At 48.4% G+C, this 13,255-nt stretch overlaps 2 protein-coding genes across 3 annotated transcripts in view; one reads left to right on the forward strand and one right to left on the reverse strand.

Moving 5' to 3' along the window:
• Positions 1–459: 459 nt before the first annotated feature.
• birc5b (baculoviral IAP repeat containing 5b) lies at positions 460–2,149 on the reverse strand. The gene is made up of 4 exons (XM_003963175.3): positions 1,926–2,149; positions 954–1,063; positions 698–815; positions 460–618 (listed from the first exon to the last, which is right to left on the reverse strand). The coding sequence occupies exons 1-4, from the start codon at positions 2,049–2,051 to the stop codon at positions 514–516; spliced, it is 459 nt and encodes a 152-aa protein (XP_003963224.1). The 5' UTR covers positions 2,052–2,149; the 3' UTR covers positions 460–513.
• A 1,441-nt stretch (positions 2,150–3,590) lies between these two features.
• The window catches only part of znf385a (zinc finger protein 385A), a 47,128-nt gene continuing 37,463 nt past the window's right edge, over positions 3,591–13,255 (forward strand). The window contains exon 1 of one of the 2 annotated variants that reach the window (XM_029833820.1): positions 3,591–3,795. In XM_029833820.1, the coding sequence (XP_029689680.1) occupies positions 3,783–3,795 (13 nt within the window). In that variant the 5' untranslated portion in view covers positions 3,591–3,782. Of the gene's footprint in view, positions 3,796–7,714; positions 8,578–13,255 lie in introns of those variants that run through there. The other variant, XM_029833821.1, reaches the window with a different exon arrangement.

Below are 13,255 nucleotides of genomic sequence, written 5' to 3' on the forward strand. Positions count from 1 at the left end.
AGTGAAGCATTGCAGTAAAACAAGAGATCTCTGAGTGTTTGCAAGGGCACCTTCTGCACGGTCGGCTACAGGATCTGTCAAAGTTTCCTAAATCTCAGTCCTCCTCACAAGGTTAAGCAAGTGTCTTGGTGGGCCCTCGGTGCTCGCCGTCCGTATATGTAACAGATGTTAGTGGGGCAACAGTTGGTATTGAATGGGAGGGGCTTCGGGCCATCTGTCCAGGGTCAAGATTTGAAAAGGGGCTGGTAGAGATGGTGGCACGCTCAAGAAAATGGTAAGTATTTTGTTGAAAAGAGGGAATATAGCCCAGAGAGTAATCCTGCTCAATGTGGTCTTTCATTCCGGATCGCTTTTGTGACGGTTTTGGGTTTTAGGTGCCAAGAAGCGAGTCTGTGCCGCAGAGAATCGCGACACACTTTTGGTGAAAACACACCACCTTGTGGGACAAATCGACACTGCAACATTTTAAGAGTTTATTGATATCGGACCCCTCATAAACTAAGAAAAATTGTCTCATTTTGATATTCCCTTCATTGAATCCAACAGAGATTTCATGTTTTCAAGAGTGCGATCTATGGCATCACGGAAATGCGCCATCTTCATGTGGCAGACCTTTCTCTGTGAGGAAAATGAAAGTGCATTTATGAACAAAGCAACAGCTCAATTTTGTTGCACAATCAGCACAGATGTCACTTACATGAAAGATCTTCAGCCTCTCCTGTTCAAGCCGATAAAATTCACCCACAGTCAGCTCAGTGAAGTCTTTCTTCATGGTGAGGAAGCCACAGTTGGGGAAGCGCTTCGCATGTTCCAACCTGGGAGAAAGCAATAAAAAGCTGCAATACTATTTTCAAGTTTATGCAACGTAGCCAACAGAACCTTCTGCAAATGCAACCCTCAAATAATATCACTGAAGAGATAAAGTCCTGAGCAAAGTGAGGCCTTTTCCTTACCAGGGATTGTCGTCCGGCTCCCAGCCCTCCAGCTCGATCAGGCAGAAGAAACAGCAGGCCACGTCGGGCTCATTCTCACTGGGGCAGTGGACAAAACCAGCCTTGGCCATCTACAGGACCACAACATCATGTCAACCACAACAAAAAGGATACATCGAAGTTTCATCAGATGATAACAGAGATGACAGAGGCCCGGCTACTGGAGGAGCGTGTTCCTGGAAGTAGAGGGTGATCTTTGGCTTGTTTGTCTGGTTTAAGCACTGGACAACATGGAATAGGGTGTTCTTTGTCAGTTGAAATGTTAGCAGCCCATCCATCACCTCCAGAGGGTAATGAGCCTCTGGTTGGGATGCAATGAGACACCGACACCTGCTTTGCTGCATCACAATTTGTTACGGATTTAGGTTAAAGGCTGTGTGGTTAAAAAAAAATAATGATACTGTACCAACAAGGCTGGAGCATCACCAGCATTATTTTTAACCTTCCTAAGCTGTAGACTGACTTAAAGTTGATCACAGTGTCTCTTCTTGATATTACACACGGACCAATAATCACGTCATCATTGATCCCTAATATGTCATGATTTCATGAAGCATTCAAGGAACCTGGTTGCTGTCGGAGTTTTAGGTTTGCAGTGTCATACACCAGCTTTAGCCCGATTGGATGTGATGACGCGGCCGTGGCGCAAATGTTGAGCACGGGAATGGATGCGGGGGAGGTCAGGTTCAGTGAAGGGTCAGAGACAAACGCCAGTGTTTCCCAGGAAACGGTGATGTACAGCTGTAAAATGTCTCCGTCGTTTTGTGTCCGACCAAAAGAGCGCAAATATCCGGCGTGTTCGTGTCAAGTCAGTCACGACATAATAAATTACACGGAAAAAAGGGCGATTATAGAGAGAAAAGAACCTAAAAGTTGAGTGGGGGAAAACCTTGTTTAACTTGTAAATTTTCAGAATACGTTTAACTGTTTTACCTTTTCAGGAGTGCAACTACATTCTTCTCGAAACGGCCAGTCCACAAAGCTTTGCTCACGCAGTTCCTGGCTGTACATCGTGTCATATGAATAAAACCTTGACATGAGTACATCTATGCTGGCCATAACTCAGCTTAATCCACTGTTGACCTCTTGCAGGACGCAGAGCTGCAGAAAACGCCTCCAAACTTCCGCAGGTGGCTTCAGTTTGGACTCATTAAATCGAGCTCAGGTTCAGGCTGGAGGTGAAACCGTGACGTCAGGGACGTCTAGAGGTGCACATTCGGCATTAAAACTAAAGCGTTTTCATTTTATATCATGAACTCCATCTTTGCTGTTCTTGGAACAGCGTCATGTCTCATTATGGCGACTAACAGCTTGTGCAAAAAAGGCCCGAGTAGGCTTCAGCTACGACTTTCAAATAGCCGTATAATCTTTTAACTATATGTTAACATCATGTATAAAACAGGCCTATCAATACTATAGTCGTACTATAAGCATCTGTACGGATAAACACTACAATGCATATTTTATGTACTGGTTTAAAGTTGCTCTTATGCTACTTATGGACAATTAGCACCACCTGGTGGCGAAACAGGGACATTGCTGTGTGAAAATCCTCCACTGCAATAAACGCCACAAAGGGCTCAGATTTTATTCAGATTTGTTCCAGATACCTGAAAAAAGAAGCATGTTTAAAAATGTACTTTTATTTATTAGAACATATGAAGTTCACGAATACACATTCTGTAATATACTGTAGAATTCCATAGAAACGCTATAGCACTACTACTACTACTACTACTACTACTACTACTACTACTACTAATAACAGCAATAATAATATAAACAGACACATTAGCCAGAAATGCAGCAGTCCAAATTAATAGTGTGTGGTGTAAGCTTTACTGGCCTGTTTATTATTGTCAAAGGCGGGGGCAGTTTTGGCGTGCGCAGCGTTCCTGTAATTCTACTCCTCAGACTGCGGGCTGCTAAAATGTGCTTACACCTGTAAACTGCTCTCCCTCCCCCGTCCAACCCTGACTCCCAGCTGAAGGCTGAGACTGTTGGATTCATATAACGTGTGTTAGAGTTGGCGACTCCTCGTAAGCTCTGGAAGAGCGAGCGGCGGCCCGGGAGGTCTGATATCTCCTGGTCCAGTAGCTCTGCTGCCCGTGCTGCTGCTGCAGAATAACACCCACCTCTCAGTTTACACATGAGTGTCACTGTTTTGACTTTTCCTTACATTCACATTCTCACACGTTCTCTCAACATATCCGCAGCGCTGGTGTGAAGTTGCTCATTCCCACCGTTTGTGTCGGAAGAGATGGCGAGTCTGCAGGAGCTGCATCAGTAAAAGCTTCCACTGATCACATTCACACTCTATAGTTCTCTGCCCGACATTTCCAACTCTTCGCTGAACATCCCTGGAAAAGATTTTTACGCTTTGCAATTTATTCAAATACACAACTCTGCCACCAGCTCTGACTCTTTGCTCTCTCCTCAGTCTGCTTCTCCCTCTTATCACACTCCTTTGTGATTAAAGGGTGAAATCTCCTGCAATAGCAGTGCAGGGTGAAAGTGTGAGGGAGGGAGGAGGTGTGATGCAGAGGGGAGGTGACACAGCTACTGTGTTGTGGTCTCGCTCTCTCCACATGTCCTTTACATTGGCGTTGTGGGCTGAAGGCCATGCTGTCTGTATGTATGAAGCCCTCCGAGTCCCTACCTCCCAAACCGGGTTCAGGATCTGGCCTGAAGAACTTTGAGCTGCTGAGGATTTAGCAGAAAGCGCTGGTTTTCCCGTGGAAGCCGCAGAGGTCTGGAGATTCTCTTGATACCAGCTTCACGGGAGCATCAATGTGGAGCACAGGTAAAATCACACCATTATTATTTACTGCTACTCTGCGTCTGTCCAATGGTGTGTGTGTCTGTGTGTGATTTAACTTCTATACATCAGAGCCTCCAGACTCAGATACACAGGGAACTGAACTTCCCTGATGGAGGTGACAAACATCCTGACAGCTCCACCTGTCTTCTGCTGCCCTCACACCCAGAGTGAATGCCACAATCTGATCTCACAGTTTGTGTGTGTGTGTGTGCATGTGTGTGTGAGTGAGTATAAATGTACTCATATTGCATATATAGACATTTGGTCATAACTGTAATATTTTGAGGATAGTCTATGAACCCAGGAGTAACTAATTACAGTTTCTGACTCCATGACACAGAACCCCAAATGTGCCGGCACTCCGGTGGCGTGGTGTAAAGAGTAGTGGAACAGAGGTGCTTCAGAAAGAAAGGGGCCTTCTTCGTAAGAATGTGACGGCCATGTGAGAGTGTAACAGTCAATATCAACATTCTCCATCAGGCCTGGATACACTGACACCCACCTGTGTACACACACACACACACACACACACACACACACACACACACACACACACACACACACACACACACACATCCGCCCTTGTACTTCTGTCATTGTGAGGACCTCAGCCATAATCTGAATCTCTAACCCTAAAGTCAAATTTTAACCTGCAGATACTCCTTTGAACTTATGAGGACCAGCAAAGATGTGGAACTTTCTTGAATATCTCTGTACTTCTGTTTGGGTTACAAAAATGAAGAAAAAACCCCAACAGTGCTTGAAATCCAAATCAAAAATACTTGGCTTTGTACTTTTCACAACACATTCAAAATGATGTGCAAAGTCAAACAAAATGTCTGTTAACTGTCAAAGCCACAGTCAGTCGGAGGAGTAAAGAGGAAACACAGCCTGGGCCCCAGATGTCTACATTTCCTTCATACAGGATTCTGCCCCAGATCGATATTCTAAATTTAGTGAGATGAGTATCCGTCACTGTTGCAAACCGATCTGCTAAAGTGTCGGGCGTGCAGGCTCGGGCCGCTTCAAGGGGAATGCAGACGTCCTTTTCCTCGGCCCGAGATGGGTTTTACCTCCATATGCTGCGTGTGCTCAACCCGGCCACTCGATAGGACTGCTGAGATTTAAAATTAGAACAGAGCTTTCATTTGATAAACTGCGATGTTTTACTCATTTAGATGTCCGACGTTACGACAGGAAGTGTCTAGAGTAAACCTGTTATGATCGGTGCTCGCCTGACCCCATCACCTTTGACCTTCATGGACAGCCTCTAAATTCACCACCGCCGTGCCTGCAGACACTTGAAGTGCGATATACGACCTGCCCGCGGAATCCTTGCCTCCGCAATCCGTTTCATTACCTGCAGGAAAACGCTCTGTGAGAAAAAAGTGCAAAAATAATATTCCTGCAGAGCCGCACGGTGCCTGGGGGGGCCAGGACTGATGAAATATGACTGGGAGATCAGTTGGAGTTACGTGCTGACAGACGCGATTGGGCTCTTGTAAAAAATAGTGTTGAGGTGTGGTGTATTTCAGGAAGTGTAGATTTACTGAGTGTGTAGCCTGCGGGGACCAGGCAGACAGATGATTGCGCCGTGTGATTGGAGCGCTCCTTCCCTGGCAGCACTCGTTGCTTCAGACTTCGTGTGCTTCTCCTAATTCACCAGATCCGTGTGCTTCTGAGCCTCTCTGGTTACAGGCGATCGTTTCTCATTGTGGAACTTTTCCAGACTGGCAAAGGGTCGCTGAGGGTGGAACAGGGGGATTTAAAATCCCCAGCCTGGGAAAAAAAAACTACTGCATTGACAGTTAGTTACCAGCAGAGGGCGGCAGCAAATAACTACTTGTCCCATTTTAAGATTCGGCTTCGAACGTTCTGCAAAAAACTTGATCTTCATCGTGCAGCACATCATCGATTGAAGCACTATTTTCATGTTTACTCAGCATTCAGCCATATTCTGCATTTCTGTTTAAATTTTATCTTATTTTATGTTAATTCAAAGTAGCCAGGGTAGAATGGGTGCTGTAAAAGTAAAGCATTTTGGATATATACCAGTTATGCCAATGCAAAAACTATATTTCTAAACTTGTCTCCAACAGAAATGAAAGCTTCCTCTTAGATGACTCTGTTCTTGATGTTGATGTTTTGATGCTCTGTATTTGTGAGTAGAATATATGAGTCCTGCTGCAGCGAGCGCCCATCCAAAGGTTAAAGAGGTCAGTGCGTCGTCAATATTTGCCACAAGCAAACAATGGCAACCTAATAGTCCACTTACCCCTCCTCCTCCCTCCCCCTTTCTTCCTGCATCACCCCCATGGTCTCATACCTGCCCAGTGAGACCATCTGTCTCCTCCCTCCAGACCCCTCACCTGTCTCCCCACCTGGCCCCTCTCCTGCGTCGTTCCCGCGAGCGACACACGATCTCCGTGCTCCGATTTCATCCTCTCATCATTACATCCATTAAAGTGGTGCAGGACCCTGGGCTCCCGTTGGCCTGACAGCACATTAGCACTCGGACCATTGAACGCCAACAAGGGCCCGGTCTGAATTATTGATACCAACACAACTAATGAGGAAACCCTATCGGGGTCGGTTTTGCTTCCACGCAAACGCCCGCAAAACTCTCTCGGATGGACTTTGTAAACTACCTGCAACAAATATTGTTGCAGCTGTTGGCATCTCATTTTAGAAAAGCTAATATTCTCTGTGCTCAGTCCATTTCCTGAAGAAACGCAGCGTGGTTGTGCATTATACCAGATGCCCTAAAGGCATAAATTCCTTTTGCATCCCAGATTCCACCTCCCGTCCTTTGGCGCAAATTTGTCTTACAGTTGCGAATCCACCATTTTCTTCTTCGCGTCAGTCCTGGATTTCCAGACACCTCGTTTAAGGACCTGTCACCTGTTCCAGTGCAACAGCACAGGGTTTTCTGCTGGCTCTATTATCTGTAAGAGTTGGTGTTGCAACCGCGCCGGTTTACCAGTGTTTACACACGCTGATTTAGGGTGTGCAGAGGAGCTGCTGTGCTCAGAGGCACTGGAGGTGTCAGCCATCCTCCTTAGTATTCACTCCAACACCCTGTGACTCACAGCCTCAGCCTGAGAGCGTGAGAAGGGCGGGGGGGTAGTGATGGAAAAGAGAAAGCGAGCAGGACAAGAGGAAGCGCTGTGAACATCAGGCAGCGTTTCATTTCTTTTGCTGTAGCCCCCGGCTCACATGTTTGTGTCTGCGTGTTTGCAAGCGTGTCTGCCCGAGGGGATTATTTTCTCTTTTTTGACAGCTTTGTTAAGCTCTCAGGAATCTTCCGAGCTTCTCAACTACACCAGGGCTGTATGATTGTCTCGTTCAGAGCGAGGGAGAGGAACGGCAGACACTGTTTGATTGGCTCCTCGGTGTGCAGGACCGTTAGAAGCCACCTCTTCAGTCAGGGGCTGCATTGCTGCGGTGCACACTTTCATTCCCCGCAGCCTCTCTGCCGCGTCCGACCGCCTCCGTGTCGCATCCTCTCAGCCGCCTCTCCTCTTGTCACTCCGCATCTCTTCATTCCTCTGTCACTTTGTGTTTAGTTTAATCTCTGCCCCTCCTTCTTCAACCTCATCCGCTCTGTCACTTTCTATTTCATCTCTCCTCCATGCCCCCCCCAACCCCCAAAATCCCCACCCCCTCTGCAGTTTGAATCCCCGTTGACGAACTCTCAGGGGTTGATAAAATGCGTAACCTTGCCTGGACAGATCTAAAAGGGGACCTTAGGGAAGAAGGACAGAGCCAGATAAAGAGGTTAATCCCCACAAACATGGAGTCAAAGGACACAAAGAGAGGAAGAGAATTAAAGAGGACACGAGGAAGAGAGCCGACAATCAGGCTCTCGGCAGGAGCAAAAACACTGGAAACGGGAGAATCGGGAATAGGGGGAGACGGCATTTTACGCCCAGCTCTGTCTCCGCTTCATGACTTCCACTCCGCATGATGACAGGCCCCCGCTGCTGTTCCCATTGGTTGAAGCAGCCACCAATCAGAACAGCAGCATATAAGGTGCCTTTGGGTTACACACAACCCCAAAACCCAAGAAGAAGCAAAGGAAGGGAGAAGAAGCCAGAGAGAGAGAGGGGGGAAGAGAAGCCATCAGAGAGCCCCTGAAGCAGACATGTCCCCCGCCCAGGACCTTTTCTCCAGAACTGCAGGAGAGCAAATGTCAGCGCTGAGGAGAAACTGCGTGTTGGAGACCAGTGAAATTCTTTTTGGCTGCTGTGGAGGAGAAGATTTGGGCTCTGCTCACTCCTCCTGTGATTGGCTGTGACACTTTAGGCTCCCCCCTCTACGACTCCCTCTCCCTAGTCTCTCTCTCCCATCTCAGACTCACATTCCCACTCACCTCTGTGCGTCAACCCCCCCGACATACCGTCATCAGGCTTACCTGGCCACAACTGCAGGGAAGCTGGACCCCCCTCCTCCACTCACTCGCTCACTTGCTCGCACACATACGCACTCCTACTCTCTCTCTTTCTCTCTCTCTCTCACACACACACACACACTCACACAAACACAGTTTCTTTACCTGGAGAGGGCAGGAGCGAGGGAAGGCATGTGCGACGGCAGCAGCAGCAGCCACATCCAGCTCTGCCTCTCTGAGTTCTGTGGACAGTGACGAGGGACTCTGACGAGACATTTCTGGAGCCTTCGTCCCACGGCGAGACCGAGACGGGACAACGAGGCGGTGACTGTGAAGCCGGGGACGCCGGGGGCAGCACGAAGCAATGATTTTGGGTGAGTTGTCTATCGCGGGGGGATTTCAGAGAGGTTAATCATGTTGTGGGATCACTAATCCCTACTTAAACTTGGCCACCGGCGGCTCTTCATTACCGGCGTGTTCTTGCTTGGTCTCCGATCCGCTCGGGCATCTGTCAATGTCGAGCGGGTCGATGGCGCTTTAAATCACAGTTGGGGCTTGTTATTATCATAATTGTCTGCCATTAATGTGGGAAGTGTGAGTGATGACAGGGAAGGTCGAAGTATTTGAGGCAGGACTGGATGATGATGGGTTGTTTGGTCACATGACCACTGGATCAACCGTCCTGTTGTCCTGTCAACGGCTACATTTCATTCACGTGCAAACTGTTGTGAAGCAAAGTCAATAATGATGACGGCGTTAGACTCCTCGAAGGTTTATTGCTGATTTATTACACTCCGAACGTGCGCGGCATTTGTGTCCGGACAGACACCAGGTGGAAACCTTTGCAGTGCTGCGCGATGTCCCGCGCTGTCAGCTGGAGCTCTCTCTTTAAATATTCAGCTCTCACGTTGGCCATGTCTGAGCAGGGGGACGCCGTGAGGTCTCTGAACGTCCACACACACACAACAGGAAGTTCCCATTCCAAGTCCAGCAAGGACGTGCCGCCGCTGTGGCTGCGGGCTCATCCAGAAATGTGAAAAAGGGCTCTAGAACCCTCCTGTTTTGCATTGGGTCAAGTCTATGAGCGTGAGGTCATCGCTTGCCTTTGTTAAGTGTCTGTGTGTGTGTAAGTGTGTGTTGCTGTGTTCTTCAGCGGTAAAGCCACTTTGTTTTAACGCATGCCTGGGCTGATTCGGGGGCAGCCTCGCTCCTCTGCCTCCCCGGCAGGCATGTTTTCAGAGCAGACATCTCTTAATGATTATAGGGAGTTGAGTAGTTTGAGCTTTAGCGCGTTCAGGTTCAATAACACCCCTCACTCGCAGGTTTCGGGCCCGAGAGTTTTGCGTGCTAAATTATTTCTTTTGTTTGTTTTACGAGGAAACCTGTTTTGCACTGTTTGGTTGCTCTGGTTACATTTCCAGTTGTTGCCGCTGGACAAAAGTGAAAAATTACCCGACTCGAGCTTCAGCGGAGCGTTGACAAGCGCTATCTTGATCGGTGAGCTGCAGCCGCAAATGATATTTTGCCAGGATGTGTCAACAGTTGCATTAACCTGCCACTGCAGCCATCTCGGGAGCAATAGTTTGTTTTGCATGTGTGTTCCATCGGCGCCGGCGGTATTTGTTGTCCAATCACCACACACAGTTTATTATCACAGTGGAGAGAGTCGCTGGTAAATACTCGTGTGTCCCTTCATTATCACCCCTGCTAATAGCTTGGAATTTATTCCCCCTCGCCACACCTGCCCCCACAAAGCTAATGTAGACTTCCCCCAACTAAACCGTCGCTCAGATAACCAGCTTCCGCTCCTTCGGGCTGAAAATTGAGCTTCTTCCCGAAGCCTGACGTTCTGCTCCATTTACGTGATGATGTGGCCGTTGAGCGGTCTGACATTTATGGCTCCTCTCCTCTGAAAAGGGTAATGTCATTGTAATGACCTTTACTTTTCTGATGCTGGCTGGTCTGGACCTCCGATCAGGACATTTCCCGAGTCGCTGATATAAATGTGCAAGGTTTGCCATCACACATCTCAGGCAAATGGTAAAATGGCTCATTTTTCATGTTTATTCTGACATCTTTACACTGTGTTCATGCCGAGGTGTCACCAGCTGACATGACCTTGAATAACCTTGCCAGCATTGTGATCGCAAATCTGCGATAGATCTTCATAGCTAATCCCTCGCCCTGGCGCAGGCTGCTCTGATGCCGATGGCAGTCTTGAAGTCGATATTGGATGCGTTCACGCGGTTGTGGCGTTCATTGTTCATCGCAGAGCCGTGGCTAAGCTCTCTGAGCTCTGTGCTAACTTCAGGGGGGTTTGGCGGGGGCCCGCTGCCGCTGCGGACACCAGGTGTGTCTGCACATTAAGCTGCAAACAAACCTGGACCCAGTTGACATCTCCAGCTCGATTTACCATGATGTCACCAAGATCTTCCACCATATTGTCTAGCTGTCCTCCTCCGCCTGGAGGGAACTCCGGCTACCAGAGCTGTTATTCGATAAGAAAACTGCTACCGAGTCACCGTCCTGTCACCCACGCTGCCGCCTGAAGACGCATGACAATGATTCTGTGGACATTCCGCTCAGTGCAACCTCCTTTTTTCTTCGCTAGCTTCCGTCACCATCTTTTGTGGTATTTGTGGTCTGGTCTGTGTGGGCGGATGGAATCAGAGAGGACCCTGAGAGCGCAGGGCCACGCAGTCTGGCCGCCTCTTTGCCTTCACACACCCACATCTGTCTTCACAAAATCCGCCGCCATGTTGACCTGCTTGTGCAGCTATCGCTCACCCCCCCACCCCCCCACCTCCTTCCTTCTGTCAACAGCCTGCACACAATCACCTGGTTCCGGAGGTCAGCTCAATCGGACACTTCGGAAGACGCGTCTGAGCGCATCGGCGGTCCGGCCTCGCCTGTTTTTACATAATACCTGTTCTATTTTGCTGGGTTGTGTCCTCAGGTGGGAGGGGAGGTGTGTGTGACACCCCACCCCGCTACACCTGAGTTCATCTTTCAATAGCTCTTTAAATGTGGGTTGACACTCGCTGGGAAGACTCGACTTGAACTGGGCCACAGATGCAGAGAGACGCGGCTGGGACGAAGACACCCTGTTCTGCGTCACGCCGTCTTCCGCTCTTCTGGTTTGCTGTGAGAGCTTCCATAACAGACTCTTCTCATCCTTCCCTCTCCATTCCCAGGTACTCCATTTGTTTATGCTGCCGCGAGAGTGTGGCAGCAGGCTGTCAATACCGTCTGTAAGAGACTCTAATGAATAGGCCTGTTATGGGACTGCTGGGAATGCTAAGCCATTGTGTGCGTGTTAGCGTGTGGATGAATTCCACCGCTTTGCCGGAACCGGTGCAGATTCTTCATGAAATGGAAACTTAATGTAAAAAAACTAAGATACACTATAAAAAAGATACTCTTCTCTCAGCTACCTTGTCAGACACCAGAGACGGCGTGTCACCATGCACTGGTGGTCTGACGTTGCTGCTCTCTGAACCACAAAAATGCAGCTGTGCAGCATTTGTGAGGAGTCCCGGGGCGACGAGCGCCCCCCCCCCCCGGGAGTCCAGGCCTCAAAAGTGATGCGTACGCTTCAGCAGTCACACTGATCATCAAGTGGAAAGAAGCAAAGATGATTCTTGTCACGGCCGAGCCCATGCGGGGTCGCGCCGCTCTCTTTCTGACTGCTTATTTCCTCATTTGTTTGCGATGCCAACAGCTGTTGCAGATGGATCCCGCAAAATCTATTTCCATTAAGTGATGACTGGTTTAATGAAGCTCACAGCAAGAAAGTTCCTGTTCAGATTCAAGTTTGGACCCTGTTGGATGGCTGGATGATGGGCAGAAGGATGGATGATTCGGATGTTAAATGCACTGGAATGTAGCTGCACTGTCTGGATTACCAGTTACTTAGATAACATTTGCCCTGAATATACAGTAATAGGAAGGCACATCTGTATTTGTGGCTAAACGCTAACGCTTGGATTTTACACTCAGATTATCAAGAGGTGCTGGTTCGATCGTCACATCCAGACGTTAAATGAAACTTTCTGTTGATTTTCCGATTGGACGCTTGGTTAAAATGATTCCTAAGCAGCAGGCAGACGTAAGGCAGAGCAAAGCTAATGCTTGGTGGCCCTGGATGTTGCATTAATCATGCGCACTCTGTTTCTGTGTGCTCAGAAGAGCTGAGGTGAAAGAGGGAGAGAGGAGAGAGGAAATGCAGATGGATCAAAATGGAGAGGAAAGTGTCCTTATGAGAGACAATTACCGGAGTGCCGTCCACCTCTCTGGGGGGAAGAGGAAATTCCTGGGAGCGCTGTTGAGATGGAGTTTCACACCGAGACCAAAATCAATTCTCCTTCAGCTGCACCAAGGTCAACTCACGAGGGGGCGTGGCTACAGAGGAGGAAGAGGAGGAGAGGGAGTCAAAGGGGAGGAGCGTTCCATGAAGAAACCAAACATTTCAGCTCTGACTGGAATGAGCATAAATGTGAATTTGGGAGTAGTTTGGGACTGGATGACAGAGACAAAGTGTCACTCTGTCCACATGTTGTGGATCTTCATCTGTGGTGGGTCACCGATGGCTGTTTAGTGGCGGGACGATAATCACTACTTGTTAAAGGTTATTGTTGCATCACTTGTTTTATTCCCATGGCTTCATCGACGTGGATGAGCATCATTAAAACAGACATTTCTTCCCGCACATATCCAGCCTCCAGCTTCAGTGTCTCCCCTTCCCTCATTCTCGACCCGTGGCCACAATTAAAATCCAATATTGGCCGTTTTGTTGCGCTCCAGCCCTCCTGCGACGCTGCTGGGCTGCAGATGAACCGGCTGCTTCCTGCTGGGCTCTTTTAGACATTTGACATCTTGTTTCACATCAGAGAGTCAGTTTATTTGATCACTCCTATCACGTCTTGCTCTGAGAGTCTTTTTCCAGTTTATCGCTCATCATTTCACAATCCCTTAACGAATTCCTTGGAAAATGAGTTGTTTGAATATACACTAGCAGTAAAATTACGGCTGACATTAATCTTCTAATGGTTG

Source organism: Takifugu rubripes, chromosome 3 (genome assembly GCF_901000725.2).
Source record: "Takifugu rubripes chromosome 3, fTakRub1.2, whole genome shotgun sequence".
NCBI classification, from domain to species: Eukaryota; Metazoa; Chordata; class Actinopteri; order Tetraodontiformes; family Tetraodontidae; genus Takifugu; species Takifugu rubripes.